Raw genomic sequence first — 27,911 nt, 5'->3', positions numbered from 1 at the left:
ATTATATTGTACTATTATATTATACTATTATATTATACTATTATATTGTACTATTATATTATACTATTATATCTAGGGGTGCAATGATTTCCTTGATTTTGGGAAATCGGCAGATACTTGCATGAGAAACTGATTTGACCAATTTTTGTAGTTTTAACAACACTTGTCTAAACTTCATTTATATTTCAGAGCACTACCTCATGGTCAGTTAAAACAAGTTTGTATTGTTCTAGGATATTGTTCAAGAGTGTGTTTTTCAACAAAGTAATGTTGGAAAATTGAAGGTGCATTGTGACCTTATAACACCCGACAGAGTCGCTTATAAAACAAAATCAGAATCGGCAGGTTAGACTTTTTAGAAATCGGTGATCGGCCAGAAAACTGCAATCGGTGCACCCCTAATTATATCTATTATGGGATGCTCCAAGTAGGTTTTTTTTCTGCTGAGCACCGATATCAATCACATGATTGGCTGTAAATTTTTTGATTCAGTTAAGATGAGTGCTATGTGATCTGGAAAATAGGAACAATAAAATCACCTTAATTGGGACAAAAACAGGTTTTTATATACTTTTTCCAAGACAAAAAGTATATTAAAAAAAAAAAAACTTGCAGGCCCAGTACAGCAGCTATTCAGTCAAAAGAACAACTTAAAAACATTTAAATTAACCTGCTATCAGTAACAGAGTCTTTAACAGATTGAAAACATTAAGGCTCTGAACAGATTCAATAGTACAGAAAGTCAAATACAGCTCAAAACATTGCTTAAACTAAGGGTAAATCAGCTCACTTATTTAAACTTATTGTAAGTTTTAATATAATGAGAAAAAAACTGTTACCCTTTGAGCTGCAGCTGCATCAGAGCTTCTCTCACTTTATTTTGGTTTCATGGAGGAGTTGTGGCGCAGCTCTATCACTAAAAAATCTCCATGAAAGAATAACGTACGTTAGGTCCAGCGTGTTAAAAATAAACCTGAACCCCTCGCCTTCCACTGAGCTGTCTGGTCGTAAATCTTTTGTGATACAGCAGGAGATGGGGAGGGAAATCTTCACAGCCTTTGGAGAAGCCTGGAAGTTTGTTGCAGAGTTCACTGGTCGGCTGCTTTCGCTTTCATCTTCCGCGCGTTTTGTCATATTTCCAAAATACTGTACCACAATTTTATTTTACACTTTTGTAAACAACCATGCTCTTGTTAAGCTCTGTCTTCCCCCAGAACAATCCAGGATCCAAAATGATTTTTAAAGACAAAGAAGCAGGTTGAATCGCGCTCTCCTCCGTGCTAACAGACTCCATTCAGATAAAGGGACCTGGTTAACTAGCTCGCTGTACGGTGGCCTACACAGCCAAATTCTATGGCAGCCAAGCAGATATGTAATGCGATATGCAGTACGCTCGAGAGTAGGAGCGGAAAAAAATGACCTCTATGACCAAACTTTTTGGTTTTCTTGGCATTCATGGACAGATTTAAACGTTGGATAAAACCTAAGCCCGAGACTGATTTCTGCTTCTGATTATGAAGTGTTACTGAGAGCATAAAATATTTGTATTGATACAAACCTGCTGGGAAAAAATACAGATTAATAATAAACCAGAATTAGTTTTTTTTACACCTCAAAAATAAGTGACCTAGAAACATTTTACCATAAAAGCCACAAACTTAAATTAAATATCAGCAGTTACAAGAAAATAAATAAATAATAAGATTCACCCTTTGAAGAGTAAAATCAGCAGCATTTATGTTAAAACAGTCATTTTAATCATCTTTCCTACTAAAGTTTGTTTGGAGTCACAAAATAACCTGGTTCATAAACTCCTTGATAAGAAATCAGTTTATTGTGAAACTATTTCTTTAGTTAAAGATTAAAGCCTAAATTTTAATTTTACCAAAAAATGACTGTATACAAGTTTAGAACGATGCAGCCCTGAACCCTTCCAGTAATTATAAGAGTAAAACAGGTATCACACTTGAAAATAAATTAAAATATTAGGTTACAGCATAAAGCCTTTAAAAAAAGTTTTATTTTTTATATTTCCACAGGAAAAAAAACATTAGCTGGGACTGGGCCTGTCGCAATAAACAATAAATCAATTAATCGCATGATAAATGAAAATTATCGACCTCATTTTCATTTATCGGCTTTATCCTTTCTTCATGTGTCTCTTTCTACTGAAGACACTCGACGACAAAAGGTTCAACTCCGGTGCTCATCACTGACCCCTCACTTTCACTTTAAAATATGTTTTAAACATCCAAAACCACAATTTTGGATGTTTAAAACGGCCAAGCTGAGAAGCTAAGCTACGAGCTAAGCTAACAGGCTGACCTCCGGAAAAAAACTGTCTTGTCAAAGCTCCAAAATTCACGGTTGAAACCTGTGCCTTCGTGTAAAAAGTTGTTTTTCTCTGCAAAAAGAAGCTGAGAACTTGACTGATTTTTTTAATTAAACGCTTTGTGTGACAAATGCTGTGCTAAACAGCTCAAACCACACTGAGCGTCCACCATTTTGAGAACCGAAGAGAGACAGCCCATGTCACGTCAAGGGGCTTCCCTCCCATTTTTCTTACAGACACGCTGCTCGCTCCCTCACTATCCATTCTTTGGTTCAAACAGTCTGATACTGACATCCGGTGGTCAAAAAAGGTACTACATCCAAAAATTAACCAACATTTCTTCTTAAATTTGACTTTACTAATTATTGTCAAACTTCAAAATATATAGTTTATCACAATAATTTCTGACTAAGACAATTAATAGCCCAGCAAAATGTTATTGACAGGCCTAGCTGGGACATTTTTCAATGCCATAAAATCTATAAAACGCAAATGTGCAAAACTCTCATTTCTTTGTTTACAGCAGTTAGTTGTCCCTAAATTTTGTTAAAGATGTGAACTTCATGGTGAATCTGAAGAATGATTGAACAAAAACTGAGAACAGGCTTAAACTATGAGCTGAATCTTACATTTGAATAAAAACTACAGGCATGTTTCACAAGTTCTGCTGCTAAAAGAGCCACATATGTGTAAAGTATTCTTGTTTTCCCCATCAGTTTATCCATGGAGGCCATACTGCAAAAATATCCGACTTCTCATGGAACCCAAATGAACCCTGGATCATCTGCTCCGTGTCCGAGGACAACATTATGCAAGTCTGGCAAATGGTGAATAGTTTTTATATAACAAACACATAAAGTTTCTGTTTGGCAACAACTAACGTGTAGGTTTAGGAACATTAAAATGAGATTTAAAAGAAATGGTCTGTACCTTTGCAGCATGAAGTCACTGGTTGATTGGAGGACGTTGACCTGACAATGTATTTAAAATTCACTTTGAAAGCTTCTTAATATGAGCGGTGTAGAAACCAAACTGCAGCTTTCTGTGCAGTCTCACATCTGTAGCATGAAAGGAAGTTTGTTCTACTAACTCTTGGACATTATTTGGCCCCTCTGTTTTCCAGGCGGAGAACATCTTCAATGACGAAGAGCCAGACAACACCCCCGCAGCAGAGCTGGAGGCTCAGGGGTGAGGGCTCAGGCTCCACGCAGGGTTCTGCCCAGGCACAGCTTCTTGTCCAGTCCCTGAGCCCCGGAGTGCAGCGCCGTCTCTGGTCCACCTCAAGTCCAAAACGATTCACGGCCATCAAGCTGCTTGCTCCCCAGTCTAGCATTTTTTTTTTGGATTCAAGATCTTTATGCTTAAAACTTAACCAAGCCCAGGGATTCCAAAATAAAAGGCACTTAACGTCTGGCTGGAGTTTAGGATTCAAAACGCTGACCCTCTCAGGTGGATTCATCTCCAGTATTTGTATAGAAGTATTTTGTGCTAAAAGAAGTTTGAAAGAGCATAAAATCTTTTCTGTTAAAAAAAATACTATTTTCATAATCTGCTAATTTTAAAGGGCTTATGCAAGAAAAGTGACTTGAAAAGAAAATGTCTGCAAGTTGGCAGAAAACATTTTTTTTAAACTTGGACATAAAAATCTGTTAGTAAATGACAACTTTGAACCACGCTGGTCACGTCCATTAAAGCTCTGTTTCTCCCACTTTGAGCTCTTCTGGCTGCTGTGTTACTGTTAGCTAACATTTTAATCAGTCCCTGTTGGTTTGCCTCTTCAAGGTACAGAAACACTCGGGGATTTGGTTTGTGTGAACAGTAAGGGATTGTTACAATATTACACAACGTGAAATTGTAGTGTTTCTGTTTTCTGCACCACATACTGCAATAAAGCTTTTGTAACTTTTCAAAAGTGTCATTTAAAAACTTTTTATTTCCATTAACTTCTCTCAGACTAGGTTGGCTCAGGAAGTCTTACAGCGCCGAAAGAAATCTGAAGAAATCACAGTTTCCTAAAAAACGTTTATTGAAAAGTAAAGATGGAACTAAAGAACATTGTACAATCAAGAAGGGGGTGTGGCCTTATCCTTTTTTTTTTTTTGTAAAAACAAAGCACTCCAAAGCTCTGCTGACTTCTGGCCTTGCTTTGACATCCTCACCTGCAGAGGTAGATTCTGACATTACCTGAGTCGACCTGGGGCAATGCCAAAGAAAGAAGTAGAGGCTGGAAAACTCAGCTTGGGCACGCCTACCCTGCACATTTAGGTCTAGTGTGAAATCAGCGTGAGGAGCAAGGTGGAAAGACCAGACCTCGATTAAAAATCAAACATGTTGCACATTCACCGTTTTTCAACGGGCACGAGCTCAAATGAAACGGTCGGCTGTGACTTCACAACGTACTGATCTGGTCTTTGACCGCAGTCGAAAAGATGATTGCTGATCAGTCATGTGACGATGCACAGGCGTGGGAAAACAAAAGTTACAGGAGTATCAGAGAACCTCTGAACTAAATGCTTTGTTAAAGACGCTGTGGGTCACCAACAAAATGACCGTTACGAGCGAATGGAGTGAAATGAAAGCTCCGACGAGAGAACTGCTAATTAAAAGTGCAAATGATGCAGAGATGTGAAGTGACTAACAAGATTTTTTTACAAAGTTGAACTGACCCTGCTGGTATTTCTTACATTCATATCAAGTCATTTAACAACGAGTTAATAAACGTACAATTAATTAGCCTTAGACCTCTAATGTTACTCACCGATGTTTGAAATCAACATTTTAATTTAAAAAGCAAAGCTTGACAATTTGTTGTTCTGTCATGAACATAATTTACTTTAAAATGATAATAAGGGGGACATGGATCTGAGACTGTTTCTCTGGTACGCCATGCTGACTTCACTTGTTGCTGCCTTCATTACCAGTACATTCTAATGTTGTCCTGACCACATCAAACATGGCTCCAGCTGTATTTTTTGTTTCTTGCTCCAGTTTCCCTGTATGTCAAAATAAAATACCGTAATTTCCGGACTATAAGTCACTACTTTTTTCACACACTTTGAACACTGCGGCTTATACAACGTTGCGGCTAATACAATGTTGCGGCTAATTTATGGATTTTTTTTTTATTGGATAGGCTACTAAGCTTCATGCCACCAAAACATTTAGCCTCGTTACTCGGGCGCTCGCACTGTGGACCAATGAAACTTGGTTTAACTAAGGAGGGGGGGGGGGGGGATGTATGAGAATGAATGAGAAGACGACTTTAGTGGTTTTAGTGCGCAGGAGGAAGATGAACATAGCAATCAATTACTTTTCCTGGTAAGTTACTGAATAGATATAAAAAAATAATTTAACCAGCCATGTTAAAGGCATTGTTAAAAAAAAAACCATTCACTGTGCGTATGTTACCAGTACATATTTAACTAAAAGTTTTAAAAAATCTGTGTAAATATCTCATGTAACAACATGGACACATGTGGCTTATACACAAGTACGGCCTATATATGTACCATGTTTTATCCTTTTTAAATTTAGTGGGCGTGGCTTATATTCTGGCGCACTCAACAGTCCGGAAATTACAGCACATATAACTGCAGTTAACAGTGAAGTTATGAGCTGAAACAATCTGAAGCACTGGTATCTATGCTTACGCCACAAAAACTCGATCACTGACCCGAGATGCACTGAAAATGATTTTTAAATTGACCCACAGTGAGCAGCAAACCGCCTATAACCTCATCACTTAGTAGATGAAAAACATGAAGATAAAATCTAAAGAGGACAGCAAATATCTTGAGACGTTACATGAAATGTAGCCTTGCAATCAGCTTGTCTTCTATATGCTTCCCGCGGTGCTGAACTATGATCCGACGTGCACAGCTGGGTGCTAGGCAAGTATCAGAAGTTTCTGTTCACTTAGTTTCAAATTGTGTGCACAGTTTGGGCAAAAAATCATTTAACTGAAAGAACATCTTTATGTTTAGTGATAAGTTGTAATTGTAGAAGTTAAACTTCATAATTTTATCAGGCACAAAGGTCAAGCCAATGAAAGACTGCTGACAGAAAACAACTTCTGTGTGATGGATCTAACAGCAGAAGTATAAACACAGATTGCTCCTGCAGCGACGTACAAACCGGATTCCAATAAAGTTGGGACACTAAACAAATTGTGAATAAAAACTGAATGCAATGATGTGGAGATGGCAAATGTCAATATGTTATTTGTAATATAACATAATGACAGATCAAAAGTTTAATCTGAGTAAATGTAACATTTTAAAGGAAAAATATGTTGATTCAAAATTTCACAGTGTCAACAAATCCCCAAAAAGTTGGGACAAGTAGCAATAAGTGGCTGGAAAAAGGAAATTGAGCATATAACGAAAAGCTGGAAGACCAATTAACACTAATTAGGTCAATTGACAACATGATTGGGTATAAAAAGAGCTTCTCAGAGTGTCAGTGTCTCAGAAGCCAAGACGGTAAGAGGATCACCAATTCCACCATTGTTGCGCAGAAAGACAGTGCAGCAAAACCAGAATGGTGTTACCCAGCATAAAATAGCAAAGACCTTTAAGTTATCATCATCAACCGTGCATAACATCATCAAAAGATTCAGAGAATCTGGAACAATCGCTGTGCGTAAGGGTCAAGGTCGTAAAACTACTGGATGCTCGTGATCTCCGGGCCCTTAAATGTCACTGCACCTCAAACAGGAAAGCCACTGTCAAGGAAATAACAGAATGGGCTCAGGAATACTTCCAGAAAGCATTGTCAGTGAACACAATCCACCGTGCCATCCGCCGTTGCCAGCTGAAACTCTACAGTGCAAAGAGGAAGCCATTTCTAAGCAAGCTCCACAAGCTCAGACGTTTGCACTGGGCCAGGGGTCATTTAAAATGGAGTGTGGCAAAATGGAAGACTGTTCTGTGGTCAGATGAGTCACGATTTGAAGTTCTTTATGGAACACTGGGACGCCATGTCATCCGGACCAGAGAGGACAAGGATAGCCCACGTCGTTATCAACGCTCCGTTCAGAAGCCTGCATCACTGATGGTATGGGGTTGCATGAGCGCTTGTGACATGGGCAGCTTGCATGTCTGGAAAGGCACCATTAATGCAGAGAACTATGTTCAGGTTCTAGAACAACATATGCTCCCATCTAGACGTCATCTCTTTCAGGGAAGACCCTGCATTTTTCAACACGATAATGCCAGACCACATTCTGCAGCAATCATAACACCATGGCTACGTAGAAGAAGGATCTGGGTACTGAAATGGCCAGCCTGCAGTCCAGATCTTTCACCTATAGAGAACATTTGGCGCATCATAAAGAGGAAGGTGCGACAAAGAAGGCCCAAGACGATTGAACAGTTAGAGGCCTGTATTAGGCATGACTGGGAGAGCATTCCTATTTCTAAACTTGAGAAACTGGTCTCCTCTGTCCACAGACGTCTGTTGAGTGTTGTAAGAAGAAGGGGGGATGCCACACAGTGGTAAAAATGGACTTGTCCCAACTTTTTTGGGATTTGTTGACGCCATGAAATTTGGAAACGACAGATTTTTCCCTTAAAATGATACATTCTCTCAGTTTAAACTTTTGATCTATGATTTGTGTTCTATTCTGAATAAAATATTAGATGTTGGCACCTCCACATCATTGCATTCAGTTTTTATTCATATTTTGTTTAGTGTCCCAACTCTTTTGGAATCCGGTTTGTACATGTTGGAGGTCATTTCACCTAGGTTTGACGCTACAGAATAAAAAACAAAAACGCAAAAATACTCAACAGTTTAGACTCAATTCTATGAAGCGCTGTATGAAAACGCAGTTATGGTAGAAATGGGGAACACCAAGTGCTCGTCACAAAACTGATTAACAACCAAATGTATACGTGGGCAAAGTTTTAGTAGAGAATCATTATACAATCATTTTATTGAGTGAAACATTATAACAAAAAGATATGGGTTCAGCTGTTTTATAGAATCTGAAAAAAAAAAAGTTTTTAAAAATTTCCATTTTTAATAAAGACGTTTGTGTCCTTTCCCAAGACTGTCGGACCCTCCCATCACACCCTCCTCACCTCCACACTCACACCAGGTGGGTTTATTCAGTCCTGTGGTGTGGCTGGTGCTTCTGCCGTCTGGCTGCTCGTTGGTGTTTTGTCATCAGCAGCCGGTAAGGACACTGTTTCAGGCTGCCTGCCAGCTTCATGGACGCCTGCAGTCTCCAGCTCTTCGCTCTGTACCGAATTCTCAGAGTCTTCTTCCTGTTCGTCGTCGTCTTCCTCTTCCATGACTGAGGGCTGCTGCTGCTGAGCGGTGGCAGCAGCAGCTGTCCCTTCGCCTCCCTGCTCCTGGAGGAGGCCGACCTGATTACTCAGGTCATTCCTCTCTTTCTGCAGAGCCCGGCACAATCGCTCCAACAGCTCCAGCTTCTTCTGAAGGGCTTTAAAGTGGCCGTCACGCAGAGTTTTCTACAACACAAAGTTCCAGGAACACAGAGGAGCTTAGGAACAACAGTTTGGAAGATATGGTAATTTGACAACTAATTTGTATGCGATTGCTTTTTCTTTTGTTACAAAAAAAACTCCATCATCACAGACATCTACACCTCCAGATGCAGGAAGAGAGTCACCTGCATCATGAAGGACCACATTCACCCATTACACACACTTTTTGCCCCGCTCCCCTCAGGAAGGAGGATAAGGAGCATTAAGTGTAGAACCACTAGACTGAGGAACAGCTTCTACCCTGAGGCTGTTAGACTCATGAATCTCTAATAAGAATAATCACTGTGAAAATCACATCAAGTTGCTGCTGATCTGTTTCATGTTGCTGCTGATCTGTTTCATGTTGTTGTGTTCATCCGTGCTCATCTGCTCACATGGACTCGTGTTCGTGCTGCTGTTTGGCGTATTGTTTTTGTACTATTAGTGCTTAGTATGTTTCTAGTTAACATTTTTCTTGGCTCATATCTTAGATCTTATTACTGTTTTTCTTTTACATTTTAATTAGGGATGCACAATATTATCGGCATGGTATCGGCCAATACTAGTGTTAAATTTCAATATCGGACATCGGCCATTCCATTAAAATAACTCGCAGATATAAAAAGCGCTGTTTTTGCCTGCAGCAGCAGCACAGTGTGATGATGTCACACGTGCCTACTCGATCTCACAGCGGAGAGGAAAATTCAAAATGTCGGCGGTGTGGAAGTTTTATTTTTTGTTGGTGAGGATGTCGGATTCCAAAGATTTATGGACTATGTTGAGTCTCGCTACATCCTCCCCAGTCGGAGATATTTTTCTGACGTAACATTTGGACGTCGTTTTAGCACCGTTGATATGATTAGTCTTATGACACAATGGATACACAAAAACTTTGAACTTAAAAGTTTTTCCTTCATGCACAGAGTGCAGAGGATCCCACACTGCAGCTAGGAACCTGGAACAAGCCTCCACAAGTGAGACAGCATCACAGGTGACTAATGCTAATAAATAACATTTAACAGTTTTCATTTAATATAAGTTAAAGTGCTATGCATATCATATGGCTGTTACGAATATATGTCACCAGCTCTTACAGCTGTTGCACAATTTTTGTAGCAAATAAGCCTAAATAAGAGGGTTATGTTCTGACAAAGGAACATGTATAAAATATCGGTATCGGCCGAATAAGTTTTAACATATTGACATATCAGCCAAAAATCCAATATTGTGCATCCCTAATTTTAATACTTTTGTTGGATGTAACTTAGTTCCTCAAAATCCGAGGCCATGGTCTTGAGCCGGAAAAAGGTACAGTGCCCTCTCCGGGTCAGGGAGGAGGTCCTGTCCCAAGTGGATGAGTTTAAGTATCTCGGGGTCTTGTTCACGAATGAGAGAAAAATGGAGCCAGAGATCAACAAGCAGATAGGTGCAGTGTCGGCAGTGAAGTGGACGCTGTACCGGTCTGTCGTGGTGAAGAGAGAGTTGAGTCAAAATGTGAAGCTCTCAATTTACCGATCGATCTACGTTCCTACCCTCATCTATGGTCAGGATGCCTCCTGGACACCTCCCTGGTGAGGTGTTCCGGACACGTCCCACTGGGAGGAGACCCAGAGGAAGATCCAGGACACGCTGGAGGGACTATGTTTCTCGGCTGGCCTGGGAACGCCTCGGGATTCTCCTGGAGGAACTGGCCCAAGTGGCTGGGGAGAGGGAAGTCTGGGCCTCCCTACTTAGGCTGCTACCCCCGCGGCCCGACCCCAGATAAGCGGAAGAAAATGGATGGATGGATGTAACTGGGACCCTGTGTACACAATTTCGTTCCACCACATGTTCAAGGTTCTTTATTCGTCATTCGCACCTCATGTGGTACATGTGGTGGAACGAAATTATGTACACAGGGTCCCAATTACATCCAACAATAAAATGTAAAAGAACAACAGTAATAAGATCTAAGATATGAACTAAGAAAAACATCAACTAAATATACACTAAACACTAGTAGCATAAAAACATTATGCCACATTACATGTGGTGTGAATGACAAATAAAAAACCTTGAATCCTTGAACCCTGAACTCAAGAGTACTACATGCATTGTCAGGTTGTGCAGCAAAGTGCTGGCATAGCCCTACAGAACCTCACTGACCTACACAAGGTGAGGTCAGTGAAAAAGGCCAGGCTGATTCTGGCAGATCTTGATCATCCACTACATGGTGAGTTCAGGTTGCTTCCATCTGGATGCAGGTATCTGCTGCCCAGATGAAGACTGAACAGACTGAAAACCTCATTTATCCCTGTAGCGATCAAGCTTCTCAATGAACAATGATGATTTCTGTACTGTTATTTTAATGCCTCGTCTAGTATGAATGTTTTGTGTATCTACTGACTGTGAAACAAATTGCCTCTAGGGGATAATAAAGATTCTTGAACTTGAACTACATTAAATACCCTTCAACAAATTCAAAAAAGCATTCAATACAAAAACAACTGGACTTTATTTGTAACAGAAGACGTTTTGCTCCTCATCCGAGGAGCTTTCTCAATTCAAAGAGCAGAGAGTGAGAGATTCAGATTATAAGCTGAATATCTCACTCTCTGCTCTTTGAATTGAGAAAGCTCCTCGGATGAGGAGCAAAACGTCTTCTGTTACAAATAAAGTCCAGTCGTTTTTGTATTGAATGCTTTTTTGAATTCATCATGTCCTGGATGACTGAGAATCTTCATCAGCACCCTTCATCAAACTACTATACAACAATACAGAAATCTATAGCAACAGCCTGGAAAAGCTTGTCTAACTTTTGAGCTTGATTTGTCATCACCTTGGAGCTGGGGTGATGAAAAGTACATGTGACACTCCGTCTAGTGACGACACGTGTGTATCATGTTTTTGTTAATTTTTTTGCGCAGATCAGAAGTTACGAGCTGGACAATAGAAAGTTTACAGACGTACATACAGACAGTAACTATACAACAATGTCTGCCTTTTAACAGAAGAGTGGGTCATGACACGGGATCTGACTTAAACAGATCTGGACTGCATGTAGTTTAATATAATTTTGACTGGTTTCTTTTTGCGTAGTGCCTCGAGGTGATGTTTGTTGTGAATTGGTGCTAAAAAAAAACAACTGATCTGAATAAACTAAAATGAACTTCACCTCCTCTGCCATCTGCAGCAGAGCCTGGTTGTTACTCTCCCATTTGGTCCTCCACTGGGTTGTTTCCTTTTCCAGCTTTTTGATCTTCTTGGTCATCTGGAAAAGAACAAAAAGATTTACAGGTGGCAGAGGAGTAAGAGGCGAACATTTACCTTTCTATCCAACATTTTTCAGTCAGGTCATCTGTTCAGTAGGATTGTATACCTGGATTATTGAGCATGGACTTTGTTATTTACCTTTCTACTCTCTAAATTCATTTATACACTATGAAAATACAAATGTTTTTATCTTTTACTCCTTCCTCTCACCCTCACCTTCTCCATCTCTTGTCTGAAAGTAGTGAAGACTTCGTTGCTTTTGGCCAAAGTGCTTTGAAACTCTTCAAACTTGTCCATATACAGCGAGAGCTGAGAGACAAAACAAAATTGTTTTTTCCTGAACTCGTGAGAATAACAGTAAATTTAGACCATAAATTCCTATAAAGTTTTATTAATACAAATTATACTTGTTATACTGCATGCGAGGTACAACAAACACCAGCGTTGCGCTCACCTGTTGTTTAAGCTGTATCTCTTGCTCCTTCATCATTTCACACTTGTGTCGAGACTCTGTGGCATCCTTCAGCAGCTGAAGCACAGACAAACGTTTAGCTCTCACAAGTAACACTTTTAGACCAACACTGATCCTGAACCTGATTCATCTTTTCTAACCTCTGGCTAAAAGCCCTGGCTTTATGACAACATGAAGAAAAACAACAGGAGTCAGATATAAACCCTTACAAATTCTCTCTCTCGCAGCTGCTTCTCCTCAACTTCTTTCATCATCTCAGTGATTCTCTGCAGCTTGGCATCCATCAGCTGCTGCTGCAGCTCCTTGTGCTTGAACACTTTGTCAATGTGCTGCAAGAAGAACAAGCCAGAGGGAATTACTAACAGTGACACGATGAACAGTCAGAATCTACACAGATTATAGTTTTATCTAAATATATTTCCATTTCCAGCACTGGTTTTAAGACGGTTTTGCATTTAAGAAGCTTCAAATAAGTCAAAACATGACATTAATGATGACTTAAGCTATGTAGTTATGTAACTACACCAACCTAGTCACTCATGGTGATTAGTGACTCATAGTGACTTGACTAATGACTCAGTGTGAACATAGTATAAACGCGTAACTACTTACCAGTGCTAACCCATTTACCGTAATTTCCGGACTAAATGCCACTACCTTTTTCCCCCATGCTTTGAAAACTGCAGCTAATTTATGGATTTTCACAGGCTAATGAGCTTCATGCCACCAAAACATTTAGCCTCGTCACACCCGGACACTTGCATAGATGCCCAAAACGCGTCTCATGGTCACGTGAAATACGTGATCCCCGGAGACACAACCAAGTATTTGCAGCTGCTCAACATAAGTGTGAATCGTGCATTTAAATGGACTGTACTTATATAGCGCCTTTCTATCTGATCAAGATACTCAAAAGCACTTTTACAATCTGTGCCTCATTTACCCGTTCATTCATCACTCTACTAGATCTATACAAAGTTAATTGAACAAATCATTCTAAAGAGACTAATCAGAGCTTTATCACATTCACACACTGATGGGACACACATCAGAGGCAATGAGGGGTTCAGTGTCTTGCCCAGGGACACTTTGGCATGTGACTGCTGGTGGATTCGAACTCCCAACTCTTGCAATGAAGGACGACTGCTCTAACCACTCAGCCACAGCCGCTACATTTAACGTGGCACTCCGAGTTTGGCGAGAGGCTTGGATGACTAGCGGTGAGAAATCGTTCACCAAAACTGGCTGCATGCGAAGAACAACTTTTGCTCAAGTCTGCCAGTGGATCCTGAAAAAATCCACCATCACCAACAGGTTTCAAAAGACCGGACTGCTGTGTGATGAGGAGGACAGCACAAGCTCAAGTGCAAATCTGCCTCAAGACGAAAGTGACGTTGAGAGCGACAATGAAAGAGAGCGAGGACGCGTGTGATGAAGTCATTCTGAGGTTGTTCACTTCCGACACTGAAGAGGACTTCAGTGGTTTTAGTGCACAGGAGGAAGATGAAGATAGTGTTCAATAACTTTTCCTGGTAGGCTACTGCATTTTATTTTAGTTTTTAACCAGCTGTGTTACAGGCACTGTTCAGAAAAAAAAAAAAACATTTAATGTGTGTATTTGTGTATGTTACCAGTATTTAATTAAAAGTTAAAAAAAAACTTTCTGTGTACAACGTGGACACCTGCAGCTTATAAAGTGTGGCCTACATATGTACTTTTTTCTTTTTTTATGTTAGTGGGTGCATATTACATCCAGGTGCGCTCAATAGTCTGGAAATTATAGAACAATACCACCAAGATCTCAGTATTTCATGGGACACTGGACAATTATAGTATTTTATTTGATTCAGGATGTCGCTAAAACATACTTTCATAATTGTTTTAATGTAACACGTGATTACCAGCACAGTCGTAGTTAACCAACTAAAGGAAAATGAAGCAGTTTTGTGCCGTCTCACCTCCTCCCTCAGCTCGTACTGCTCAATGAGCTTTTTGAGCTTTTCAGCCAGCTCCATGTTCTCCTGTCTCAGCTTGGAGTTGTGTGAGCTGTGCTGCTCCATCTGCACTTCAATATCACCCAACGTCATTTGAAAGTGAAGCATGGCCTCCTTGCGCTGCTCCTCATACTCCCTGGACCGTTGGGCGTTCTCCTCCTGCCATGTAGCAAATGAAGGAACACGTAAGTCTTTGCACAGCTCAACAGTGGCACTAAAATGAAATACCCCTAAGCTGCAGCAACGATAGAACGGCCCCAGCATCTCACCCCAATGTCAGACTGTACAATGCTCAGAAAAATGACAAAAGCCCAAGAGATTCACTTCAGACTGAACAGGCCTCAAGTTGGATTTATTTTCTGCAAGAAGTGAATAAATATGCTCTTGCAAGTCAGAGCTTTATAAAAATCATTTATGCCAGCTGAAGTTATTGTTAGTGAAATAAATTTCACTGGGGGGGGGGGGGGAGGAGAAAGAGATATTTATGTATATTTTACCTTCAGAGTCTTGTTGTGCCTCTGCAGCTCTCGACAGAGACTCTCCAGCTTGCTGCGGGCCAGAATGGCTTTGCTGTGTTCCCCCTGCAGGTGGACCTTCTCCTTTACAATCTGGGATTGTTTTTTCTGCAGGACTTTCAGCTGCTTCTGCATACCTCGACTCTCTTCCAGCTGAACAAACCACACACCCATTAACAACAAATTGACACTTTACAATTAAACTGTTTAAGTTTTAAGCTTTTGGAATAAAAAAAGCTTTTATTTCCCCATGAGACTCATAACATTTATGTTAACATTATGTTCAGTTGTTCAAATGCAGGCATTCAGGATCTTACCAGGTCTGCATATTTCTTGCACAGAGCAGCAAGTTTCTCCTCCGGTGTAGTTAGAGAGTTAAGGGCTTGCATTAAGAGAACAACCTCCTTCCCTATGTTTGAAGTGGAGAAAAAAGTTTTTAAAAAATGCAGTAGTCTTTCTAGAATTTGATGTTGGAAAAGCTGTGGTCAAAATTAATATTCTGCTCACGGGATTTCTAATTTCTTTAATAAAAAAAAAAAGGGTCTTCAGAAAAATGGGTGGCTACCACAGAAGCAACAAGGAAACAAAATCAATTATTTTTGTTTTATTTGTACAATAACCTCTGTCCAGCAACATGGACGTTATTCATGGGTGTCCATTGACAGAGAAATAATTTATGAATTTTATTTTTGATTGTAAAAATTGTTAGATGAAATTAAGAAAATCTATATACTTGTAACTATAATTCTTTATTTTGTTGCCAAAATCAGATTTGGATAACATTTTTATTGTTAGGTCAGAGATACAAAAATTTGAAATTAGTTATTGATCCATAAAACTAAAAGCAGTGCATTTTCAACTATATCACTTACCAGAAGAAAAAGTAAATAATAGAACAGTAAAATAATTAAAAAGCAGTGAACTACTTTTCATCTTAAAGTTCTTTACTAGCAGTCAAAACCTTCAGAAAATAAAAGACTAAAAAATACATTGCAAGGGTACTTAATGTTAAAATGTATGTAGTGTGCACTAATCAGTATTTCCACGTCACACACCTGTGTAAGTCAAACAGGTCATTTTAACTCTCGCATACAGGTGGAACTAGCAGTAAAATTAAATCTGGGCTGTGTGAACTGGAAATAAATTTTATTTAAAAAAATGGAAATGTGCAGCACTATGTTTCACTTTAAGATAAACTGTGGTGCTCCTACCAAAGGATTTGTCCTCTGTAGTCTTGGTGTCTTCCCCAGGATCATGCTCTGCCTCCCCCAGATCACTGGGACTGTCCTCACTTCCTGGAGTTTCTCCCCTCTCCTCCCCAGTGCAGCACAAATCTAAATGAAACTCCTCCACCTCCTCCTAATTCAAAACACAAATGTTTTGTTACAAAGCAGCCAGAAAACCTTAAAGAAATTAAAAGGAGACATTTTGCACTTTAAATTTTCTACAAAGTCCACTAGAAGAAGTGGATTAAGTTATTCTGTATTTGTACTTTTTTGTGCTTATGTTTTGGCTTTTAAAATAATGACTTTATTGTTTAAAAGAAAAAGTTGTGACCAATCCAGCAATATTTACAGACAAGAAAAATGAACTAATATGATTAACATGACAAATTATCCACTATCACTTCCTCAACGTTGAAATTTTGTCAATATTTACCTGACTCGGGCTGTCCAGGTCTGGAGGAGAATCACTGCCACCCACTATTCTTCGGCTCGGCAACTCAATCTCACAAACTCCAGTCGCCTCCATGAGTGCTGATCAAAACTACAAACATAATGAATCAGGTAAATTAAGAAAATATTCAAGCTCAGCATGATTTATCCTTTTAGCTATTTTTAATTATACATCTCCCCGTGGTCATCCTGTGTCTTTATGTGTTCTAATAAATGTACAAAGCAAAGCAGGGTTAGTAAATGAACAGAATGATCATCGTGTGGTCTGACATCTATTGGCTGACAATAAGGCAAATTACAGCTGCATAAAGACACCTGTCCACCCCACACAATCAGTAAGACTCCAACTACTAACATGGCTAAGACCAAAGAGCTGTCCAAAGACACCAGAGACAAAATTGTAGACCTCCACATGGCTGGAAAGGACTACAGGGCAATTGCCAAGCAGCTTGGTGAAAAAAGATCAGCTGTTGGAGCAATTATTAGAAAATGGAAGAAGCTAAACATGACTGTCAGTCTCCCTCGGACTGGGGCTCCATGCAAGATCTCACCTTGTGGCGTATCACTGATCCTAAGAAAGGTGAGGAATCAACCCAGAACTACACGGTAGGAGCTGGTCAATGATCTGAAGAGAGCTGGCACCACTGTTTCCAAGGTTACTGTGGGTAATACACTAAGACGTCATAGTTTAAAATCATGCATGGCACGGAGGGTTCCCCTGCTTAAATCAGCACACGTCCAGACCCGTCTGAAGTTTGCCCATGACCATTTGGATGATCCAGAGGAGTCATGGGAGAAAGTTCTGTGGCCAGATGAGACCAAAATACAACTTTTTGGTCTTAATTCCACTCGCCGTGTTTGGAGGACAAAGAATGATGAGTACCATCCCAAAAACACCGTCCCTACTGTGAAGCATGGGGTGGAAGCATCATGCTTTGGGGGTGTTTTTCTGCACATGGGACAGGACGACTGCACTGTATTAAGGAGAGGATGACCGGGGCCATGTAGTGAGAGATTCTGGGGAACAACCTCCTTCCCTCAGTTGGAACATTGAAGATGGGTCGTGGCTGGGAATGTGCGTTATGGCATAAAATTCATATCACTATATGTATTGTGAAGGGTGGCGATAACTATATATATTGCGATATGTTTTGGGTATAAAACTTAATAGGAATTTTTTTTTAAAGTGTTGGGTGTCCTTTTGCTATCATATTTTGAATTAAAAAAATTCCACTACTAGGTCCAGAGAGATTTTAAATAAACAAATCAAGTATTAGGCTTCCTTCTTGTAATGCAAAACAGTGCAAAATATATAAAATGTAGTTTTAGCCACATGTTTTAAACAAAAGTATATGTTGTTAACTTAACAGTTTCCAGTCTTCTCACTTAAGAAATGAACAGCAACAGAGCAGAATGTTACACTGAAACACTTCATCCTCCAAACCTCTAGTGGGCGACTCCTGCTTTAATGGAGAGCTGACACAAAATGAGTCTGTGGCTTTGACCAGAGGGTCTCACAGTAAAATCACACAACACAGAGTTCTTTCACAGATCAGAGAGCAGGTTTCTCTAAAGATGACCAACGCTTACTTTGACTTTTGGCAGAAAAAAAAAAAAACTTTTGACGGAACACAGCGTTTTGCGCATGCGTCAGAATACGGCAACACTACAGCAAGCCGGCTGTAGTTAGCTTGTAGCTTCGCTACTTAGCCCTCAAAGAAAAGACTAACACCACTTGCGCACAGTTTTCAACCAAAAAAAGTAATGATTAAACTGACAACTCTGATTTTACATCAGACAGCATTACTGTGGTTAGCCGGTAGAAGACAGATCTCTATCGTAGACTAAATTTCTATCGTTTCTACCGCATACCGTATATATCACGCATTCCTAGTCGTGGCTGGGTCGTCATGACAATGACCGGAAGCACACAGCCAAGAGAACCAAGGAGTGGCTCCGTAAGAAGCGTATCAAGGTTCTGGAGTGGCCTAGCTAGTCTCCAGACCTGAACCCTATAGAAAATCTTTGGAGGGAGCTCAAACTCCGTGTTTCTCAGCGACAGCCCAGAAACCTGGCTGATCTAGAGAAGATCTGTGGAGGAATGGGCCAAAATCTCTGCTGCAGTGTGTTCACACCTGGTGAAACACTACAGGAAACATTTGACCTCTGTAACTGCAAACAAAGGCTACTGTACCAAATATTAACATTGATTTTCACAGGTGTTCAAATACTTATTTGCAGCAGTAACACACAAATTATTTAAAAAATCTTACATTGGGATTTCCAGATATTTTTTTAGATTATGTTTCTCACAGTGGACATGCACCTCAGATGAAAATTTCAGACCCCTCCATGATTTCTAAGTGGGAGAACTTGCAAAGTCGCAGGGTGTTCAAATACTTATTGTCCTCACTGTATCTTTGTGGATTTTGTCACTTCAAAGGTCACAAAACTTCTAACAATTGTTGGAATACTTGTCAAAAAAATATTATACAGATTGTGTCGATTGACAGAAGCTGTTGGGAGTAAATTTTCTCTGTTTTCTTTGCTCTGATTGTTTTTGGAGTTGACTGGCTGTGGTCACTGGGCATCAAACAGATTTTTATAGTAACCATGGCAACACATTTATGGTTATCATTTTAAGCTTAAATTCCAATTACCATGCCAATAAAAACTGCGGGTACGTTTTTGACTATTCAACTGCATTTTGGATTTTATTAAACTTAGCTGCTGAAGAAAGATGTTCAGATAGTGGTTTTTTTGTGCGCACAAAAAACAAAAACAAACAAGGAGTACTGTACTAGCCATTTTACAACTAGTGGTTTAATTAACCCTTGGCAAACACAAAGCCATCAATTTATATGAAAAAGCATCAGCACAACAAGAAGCAGTTTTATACGCTGCTGAGAAATTTGCACTGATCTAGCAAAACTATTAAAAGCCAATTTTAAACAGAGAAGTTCTAAACATGTCTAACATGGACAGTGATTTATTACTCTCGTTAACAAGGTCCAAGTTTAGCAACCACTAACATGTAGAATTTAAAACTATTGGCCATTTCATAGTTTTGTTAAATGTGCATGTCGGTTCGAAGACTTACTGTACTGTACATACCGGTAGTCTCTTCACCACAAGTTCTGCTGCTAAATTTTGCTCACATGTTGGACATTTAAGACATTTTTCAAATGTCATAATTCATCTTGATGAACTCGTGATATAAACTTTTTAAACAGTTTCATCTCAATCTGTCATCATATTGTAAAATGTGCTGTGCACAGAACAACAATCTGAGCTAAAGCCATTGTCTGACTGGGTAACAACTTCAAGCCTACTAGCTGGTGAACGACCATTAAAAGTTTAGTACGTTACGTGTCTCAAAACGTCCACAACACTTGTGTTCACAGTGAGGCCATGTAGGAAGCACATGACAATCTGTCAGTGGACTAAAACGTGTCTTTGTGCTGAGTAGGGCTGGGCGATATCTTGAGATTTTAAAAATATCGAGATAATTTCATTCACAATATAAGATGAGACTATATCGATAGAACGATATAGTGCTATACTGTACTTGAAAATGTGCCTACTGTCTTCTCTTTCTCCCTCACAAACTCAGCCCCTCAGCCACGTGTGCTCCTCCCACTTCCTGCTTCTCCAGGTGGGCGGGAGACGTTTAGCACAACAAGTAAACACGGGAGATATGAAGAGCAGCTTAGCTGCTGAGCAAAAAGAAAAACAATGACTGTTATTTTGGAGATGGTTTGGATTAAGTTGTCAAATGAGTAGCAGAAAAATGTTTTCTGTAGACGATGCCGAAAACAAGTCCCGACAAAAGGTCGGAACTACAAATCTTTTTCACCATTTAAAACAGCGCTACAAGTTATAAGCTGCAGCTCTGACAGACTTCAGCCTCCTTCCCTGAAGCAAACTACAGTATAAAACTCATTTAGCCGTGCTGCGCGTTATAAGAGGAATAGTGAGAGGTAGTGCTGCAACATGAACAAATCAGCAGCTTATATCTCTAAAGCAGGGGTGTCAAACCCACTTACAAAAGGGGGCTAAAATTAAAACCTTTATCAAACTAAGGGCCGGTTTCAGAATCTACATTAACTAAGTTGGATACCCAACATCTTTTCTTGGTTGCAGGTTCCTCAACAAGAGTTTGATTGGTCTCATTTGACATTCTCTGTTAAACTTTTGACATCATAATCAAAGATTACTGAAAAAAAATAAGTGAACAAAGTATTTTACATTTAAAATAACATCTTGGGGACCAGGTAAGATGTCAACAAGGGCCACATATGGCCCCCGGGCCTTGAGTTTGACATAATATGCTCTAAAGACACAGTCCCAGTCTCAACTGTGGAACAAGATGCCTAAAGTTAGCTGTCTTGTTAGCTGCTAAGGTAAGGACCGCATCTTTAGCGATATGATAAGCTGCTGATTTATTAATATTGCATATTAATATATACTCTCACTTTTCCTCTTATAACGCGCAGCACGGCTAAATGAGTTTTATACTGTGGTTTGCTTCAGGGAAGGAGGCGGAAGTCTGTCGGAGCTGCAGATGCAGTTCAAACTCTTACTAACGTCGAGAAGGCAGCACAGTTGAAGAGGATTATTATTTAATATATGTAAATAAAAGTCTAAAAAATAAAACTAATATATGTAAATAGTTTATTTTTTAGACATTTATTTTGTATAGTTACAGCTGTTTACTATATGTGTCTGTGTGACAACCGGGACAAAGCTTTGACTCAGAAATACATTTTTGTTATTACTTTATGCAAAGAAAAAATAAAAATCGAGCTATATATCGTATATCGTCATTCACCTTAAAATATCGAGATATTAATTTTGGTCCATATCGCCCAGTCCTAGTGCTGACTGACACAGCTCTGTGATATCACAATTATTTGTCCCTTTATTTATCTCTAATAGTGTTTATGTTACAGAACTGAGCTCAACAAAAATTGTGAAAACAACTTCACAAAAGAGCAGCTCGTGACTGAACTGGATCATAATAAAATAAACAGTTCAGATGGCTGAAGCCTGGAGACTTTACATGACATTAGCCCTGTTGGTGTTCTGTGTTGTAGCTCAGGTACATGCTAAAGGTAAATAAACAGCCACACCACACAGCACGTGCGTGTTTATTTGCATATAAAAAAGCGATTCAGAACTAATCAGACCCAAACTTGTTCACTTGTGATTAAATCACCCAGGAACACTATTGTCAAGTCTGACTGTTAGCTTAACTGGAGCAAAGTTCCTGCTCGAAAACGAAACTGGAAAAAAAAAAAAGCCCCGTAAAGTTAACTGGAAGGTCTGCATCACCATGTTCTGGATGACTGACTCTACACCAGCACGAGTTAAACAACTTCAAAAAGTCAGGAAAAAGGAGTACAGACATGAAGAATCTAAAATACTTCGGCCGCATTTAAAACAAATGAATATAGTTAAATTAAATAAAACAGCGTATAAGACCGCCCAAGAGACTTTTCGTTCCAGCAGGTTTACTGGATCTGACATTTACATAAAGTTTCATCCACAACTCGGGGCTGAACGGAGCGCGTGGGTACAGCTCTGTTCCAGGTCATGTTAGCTACTTGGCTAACACGAAGCAGTCAGTTCTGTGCCCTGTAGTTTAGCTTGGGGTAGCATTTGCAGTTCTACGATCCGCAAAACTTGGCAAATGTTATACCGAAAACTCAAAGGAGCACCTTACGAGTTCAAACCAATAGGCTGTTAAGATGTGAAGTCCATTTCTTCTGTAACGGGACATTAGCTAGGAACATTTGTTAGCAAGGCTAATATTAAGCTAACGGCTAGTTGGTGGCTAGTCTCCATGGCTAACACAGAAGTGAACTTTACTTCGAAAAACACCAATAACGGCTGGTTGAAAACAAACGCTACGCTACTGGCGTAACAGCAACATGTCGTATAGTGCGTTGACGGTAGTTAAAGTAAACATGACGTATTATCAACAACTCAAATTTGTATCCAAAACACCTAAAGCTTTTACCTGTATGCTTTTCCTGTGTACTGGTCGAGAAAGCGCACTACTATCAAGTTTTCCGCTTGCATGTGCACGCAATTTCCGGCTGGAGCTTTTCAGAATAAAACTACCCTTGATTCGTTTGAAAGGATAGTATTTATTTATTTGTATATTTATTTACTCGTCACAACTTCGACATCGAAAAAAATGTATTAGTGATTTGACTAAAAATAGTATCACATAAGTTTCGTAATGCCATAAATGTGTTCTCAAACATCCAAATGCTTTATTCTTTTTGAAAGTACTTTATGTCGAAGCTTAATAACTATTGCATAAAATGTAAACACGACATGAAAAATCAAGCCAGAAAATCATAGTATTAATGTAGCATAGGCCAACTATCATTGGCGTTTTAGTAAAGGAATTTTATGCTTTTGCAATCTAGTGATAATTACTGATATTTATTTAAATATTGTATCAGAGAGAGTGATATTTTGAACAGTTAAGAGTGGGGAAAAAAATGTCTACAAGTAGGATGTCCTCAGGAAAACCTCCTGATCCTGTTCCTTTGGATATCAGACAGGCTTCTTCCTGTCTGTTTTTAAATCCCTTCTTAAAACCCATCTCTTCTCATTGGCCTCTGAGATGTTGACTTTCAATCATTTTAATCGCTTTATATTATCTGATTGTATGGTTGTTTTATTATGTGTACAGCACTTTGGTCATGTGGGTGTTTAAAGTTCTCTATAAATAAAGCTGGTATGGTATGGTAAAGTGCAGCACGGTGGCGCAACTGGTAGAGCTGCTGCCTCTCAACGAGCAGGTCCCTGGTTCAAACCCCAGTCCAGGGGTCTTTCTGGGTGGAGTTTGCATGTTCTCTCCGTGCATGGGTGGGTTTTCTCCAGGTACTCCAGTTTCCTCCCACAGACCAAAAACATGCATGTTAGGCTGATTGGTAACTCTAAATTGTCTCTAGGTGTGAGTGAGAGAGTGAATGGTTGTTTGTCTTGTTTGTCTCTATGTGTCCCTGTGATGGACTGGAGACCCGTCCAGGGTGTACCCTGCCCCTCGCACAGTGATTGCTGGACATGGGCACCGGCGACCCCCGTGACCCAAAAATGGAATAAGCGGGTAAAAGATAATGGATGGATGGATGGATGGTATGGTAAGGCTGTAGCTTACCCATGCTACCCATTTGTTGCACTGTTAATTTGTTCTAATTTGGAACTTCAAATAAGCTGAAAATGTCAAATTTTATGAGTGCATTATGTACAAAAATGAATTTTTAGGCTTTTTTTGCCATCCATCAATCCATCCATCCATCATCTTCCATTCATTATCTTTATCTGCTTTTTCATTTTTGGGTCACGGGGTTCACTGGTACCCAGTGTCCAACAATCATTGCGCGAGAGAGGCAGGGTACACCCTGGGAAGCTCTCCAGTCCATCACAGGGACACATAGAGACAAACGAGACAAACAACCATTCACTCTCTCACTCACACCTAGGAACAATTTAGAGTTACCAATCAACCTAACATGCATGTTTATGGTGTGTGGGAGGAAACTGGAGTACCCAAAGAAAACCATACATGCACAAAAAATAACATGCAAACTCTACCCAGAATGATCCCCAGCTGGGATTTGATCCAGTGACCTTCTCACTGAGAGGTAACAGCTCCACCAACTGTGCCACCATGTCACCCATAACTAGAAGCAGAGGATCTTCATTCCCTGGGCTTCATATTCAGGACATGCTCAAAAAGCACTAGTTGTGTACAGACTCTTAACCCATTCACAATGAAAGAGATTGTGCGTACTTTGTTAAAGCATAGTAGGATGGAATATTTGATTGAAAAAGAAAGAAAAAAAAAAACAACACAGTGGGAGGAGAATGTAAAAACGAGGCTCTTTGGTCCAGAAGAAACATTAAATCCAAGCGCCAACCAAACTCCCCACCTTGGAACAGATCTGCAGGCGTTTAAAATGAGCACACACCTTCATTAAAGATTCTTCTCATTTGGGAGGCACCGCACATTAAAGAGCAGCTTTTGTGCCAGGGCAGTTATAATGTTGATCAACGCAAAGTAATGAAGCATTCATTCTTTATTTCAGCATTTTTATGATCTAATATTATTCATGCATGTGTTAGGCATGACTTCTATGTCAGTGTAGTCTTAAATTGGTCTTATGGTGGTTTTTATTGTCTTTTATACTGTGACATTTCTTCATAGTCGTCTTTTTCAGTCCAGCAATAACTCATTAGTAGATACTTGCACTAGACAAAAAGCTGCCCGTAGTTTTGTTTAAGATTACATAAAATGACAATAAATCTGATTGTGATTTGTTATTGTTGTCTGTACTTTATATGTTCTGTCTGGAACAGGTCCCTCTAGTAAAAGAGTCCTCGTGGCTCAATGAGACTAGCCTGTATAAACAAAGGTTGAATGAAAAGTGATTAACTATAGATAATTATAAACCTTTTCACTGAATCACCGCCGGGGGCGCCAATGTTGTGTGAATTTCCAAAACACATGTACTCCACCTGAAATGTTTAATTTTATTTTTTGTAGATTTTTTTTTTTCTATATGAATTATACATTTAAACTACATTTGACATAGGCTTAAGCATTGTTTGTGTTGCTTCTAAATAAACAGTATTATTCATATTTATTTAAAAGAAAATAGGTCAGATATTCTGGAAACAACAGTGTAAAATATAAAAAAAAGGAACAATATTGTTTATCAGTCATTAAAACGTTGTATATAAAACTATCCTATACTTATACACTTATACTTTGCATACATACGTTTTGAAGGTAACATGGAACTTGTAGAAGAATCCCATATTTTCAGGTGGGCGGTCCTTTTCAGGGACAACCAATCAGCAGACGGCTCTATTTGATAGCAAGATATGATTGGTCCGCTAAAGTATATCCTCCTCACATCGAGAGCTGATTGGCTGAAGGGACCGCCCAAACACTCAAGATCCGCCTACTATCTTTTGTCAGGGTGGAAGTCATTTTCAGTCCAGACTAGAGGGGGAAAAAAAGGAACAGAAAGCCGGACGGAGGTTTGGTGGATATTAAACGGGAAAAAGAGAAAGCTGGAGCTGACACAGGACAGCAGCAGTATAGATAGTGTTGAACAAGGTATGTTCTCATTTGCTTTTATTGTTAAAACGAAGAGGCTGGTTAGTCTGAGCCCACTCTGGTTTTAGAAACTGAGGTGTCGAATGACTCAAATCATGTTCTCCTCGTTTTGTTTTCATTGTTTTCCTGGCTTTGAGACAATCACTGTTACACTGTAAAAGCTGTGAACCCACTGTTAGTTTATAAAAACACCCCTGCAGGTCTGAACTTCTCTGCTTGAGCTGATAAAGGTGGACACTGAGGCTCACAGAGCAGCTAGCTTGGTAATTAATTAGTTAATTAACTGTAAAGTCACACATGGTGACTGAACAGGGGACTTGTGAAGAGAAAATCAATAGAAGGGCATACAGTGTTATTATTATAAGTATTGATATTAATAAAGTTTGGCTGCTGAAATCATGTGATTGATTCAGTTGTGCTCTTTTCATCCTAGAAGTTTTGACATTGCTCATAACGTCATGCAAGTTAAAGAGTAAAATAAAAAAAATACAACTGAAGCAGCATCACAGCAAAAATGCTGAATCCTTAACCCCCCAAACTGTAGAGTACAGTGAAAAGTGCATAACATTTAAAACACCTTTTTGAGGACAAACAGCAGAATTTAAGTTTTCAGTGGAACAAGAAATTAAAATAAAATTAAAATGGAGGCACCTCATCAGCTCCAACTTTAATGTCCAGCTTTACAGCCGAGCGCACAAATAAGTGATTATCTTCAGTAATAAAGCAAGTATCATCATTCCTTTATTTCCACTATGTAGATGGAAATGTAAAGATTAGGGAAGCACGATATTATTGGCATGGTATCTGGCTCGGCCGATATTAACGATAAAGTTAAATATCGGACATCAATCAAAATAACTCACCGATATAAAAGGTGCTGTTTGTATATACACTATATATATATATATATATATATATATATATATATAAAGGTTTTTTTTGTACATCTAATAGAAGTGTTTTTAATTCGTAATGGTTAAAGTGCTTATCGCAATGTATACAGAAAGATCAAACATAAAAAAGTTATCCTGAGCTATATGAAAGGGTGCAGTATGAAATAGTTTACTCTAGTAGGTTTCCATACATGTTGGTATGCAGTTCTCAGATGCAGGTACGCATTCAGTATAAACAAAGCACTTGGCTGAGCCTCACCTGTCTTCATGACATTACCGCAAGTGGCTTTAACGGCTAGTCTGGTCAGAAACATTGGAAACTAGGAAGTGACATCATGTTATGACTTCTGAGGCAAACAGAGCGCAGTATCGATGGTTGAGCGTTAGTGGCAACTACTGAAAGATAAATCAGGGAGGGGACTGTTGTGATCATGACCATTATCTGTTCAAAGTAAATGTGGGACTCTTGAGGCATCTCACATTTATCTCTATTACAATTAAGATGGATACAATATATTTTAATTTTTTTATTGATGCTTTTAGTTCATCTTAATGCCCCCCCCCCCCCCCACATACACACACACCCACAAACGCACTTCTCCTCTGTAACTGCTTATTCAAACATATCCATGCTTCAATTATTTTACTTGTATATCTCTGTCAGCCATCTCGTGCATGTGTCTGTTTTCTGTGCATGTTTAAACTGTCTGGGTTCCACATTTTCACATGTGAAAATAAAAAGTAATCAGAAGTGCACTTCTGTTCCTTTCCTGTTCTTCAGCTTTATGCGATTATTTGCCTGTGCCAAAAATAAATTGTTGATATTTACAAATGATTCAGAATATTTCAAGTCTGTATATGTGGCGCATCTAAAAATAGATTTTACCACACCCCACTTTATAATTTAAAGCAGTGATTCCCAACCCTGGTCCCTGAGGAACACCATTCTGCATGCTTTAGTTGTTCCTCTGCTCCAACACACCTGATTTCAATGAAAGTGTGATTAACAGGCTCCTGCCAAACTTAAGGAAGTAATTAAACCACTGAATCAGGTATGTTGGAGCAGAGAAACAACTAAAGCATGCAGGATGGTGTTCCTCAAGGACCATGGTTTGGAACCACTGGTTTAAAGTGTAAATTA

General features: G+C 39.4%; 2 protein-coding genes across 3 annotated transcripts in view; one reads left to right on the top strand and one right to left on the bottom strand.

The window, feature by feature from the left end:
* Positions 1–4,002, top strand: part of LOC119423959 (histone-binding protein RBBP7) — an 11,851-nt gene extending 7,849 nt beyond the window's left edge. For both annotated transcript variants that reach the window (XM_037691402.1, XM_037691394.1), the window contains exons 11-12: positions 3,049–3,159; positions 3,456–4,002. In XM_037691402.1, coding sequence (XP_037547330.1) covers positions 3,049–3,159; positions 3,456–3,524 — 180 coding nt within the window. In that variant the 3' untranslated portion in view covers positions 3,525–4,002. The remainder of the gene's footprint in view (positions 1–3,048; positions 3,160–3,455) is intronic.
* A 4,234-nt stretch (positions 4,003–8,236) lies between these two features.
* txlng (taxilin gamma) lies at positions 8,237–22,799 on the bottom strand. The gene is made up of 11 exons (XM_037697664.1): positions 22,755–22,799; positions 16,716–16,823; positions 16,268–16,415; positions 15,374–15,465; positions 15,039–15,209; positions 14,506–14,700; positions 12,757–12,876; positions 12,530–12,604; positions 12,292–12,384; positions 11,978–12,073; positions 8,237–8,808 (listed from the first exon to the last, which is right to left on the bottom strand). Exons 2-11 carry the CDS (start codon positions 16,806–16,808, stop codon positions 8,443–8,445), a joined length of 1,449 nt encoding a protein of 482 aa, XP_037553592.1. The 5' UTR covers positions 16,809–16,823; positions 22,755–22,799; the 3' UTR covers positions 8,237–8,442.
* Between the last annotated feature and the right edge of the window lie 5,112 nt (positions 22,800–27,911).

This window comes from Nematolebias whitei, chromosome 2 (assembly GCF_014905685.2).
Source record: "Nematolebias whitei isolate Nwh7 chromosome 2, NemWhi1, whole genome shotgun sequence".
In the NCBI taxonomy this organism is placed as follows: domain Eukaryota; kingdom Metazoa; phylum Chordata; class Actinopteri; order Cyprinodontiformes; family Rivulidae; genus Nematolebias; species Nematolebias whitei.
This window is presented reverse-complemented; position numbering and strand designations above follow the sequence as displayed.

What these genes read in the sequence shown, in the direction of transcription:
- txlng (XM_037697664.1), bottom strand. Translation starts at nt 16,808, where the DNA reads ATGGAGGCGACTGGAGTTTGTGAGATTGAGTTGCCGAGCCGAAGAATA. An exon ending in AGTACGAGCTGAGGGAGGAG is followed by an intron (nt 12,877 to 14,505) that starts GTGAGACGGCAC and finishes TTCTTCTTGCAG; the next exon opens with CACATTGACAAAGTGTTCAA. An exon ending in TCAGACAAGAGATGGAGAAG is followed by an intron (nt 12,074 to 12,291) that starts GTGAGGGTGAGA and finishes GTTCTTTTCCAG; the next exon opens with ATGACCAAGAAGATCAAAAA.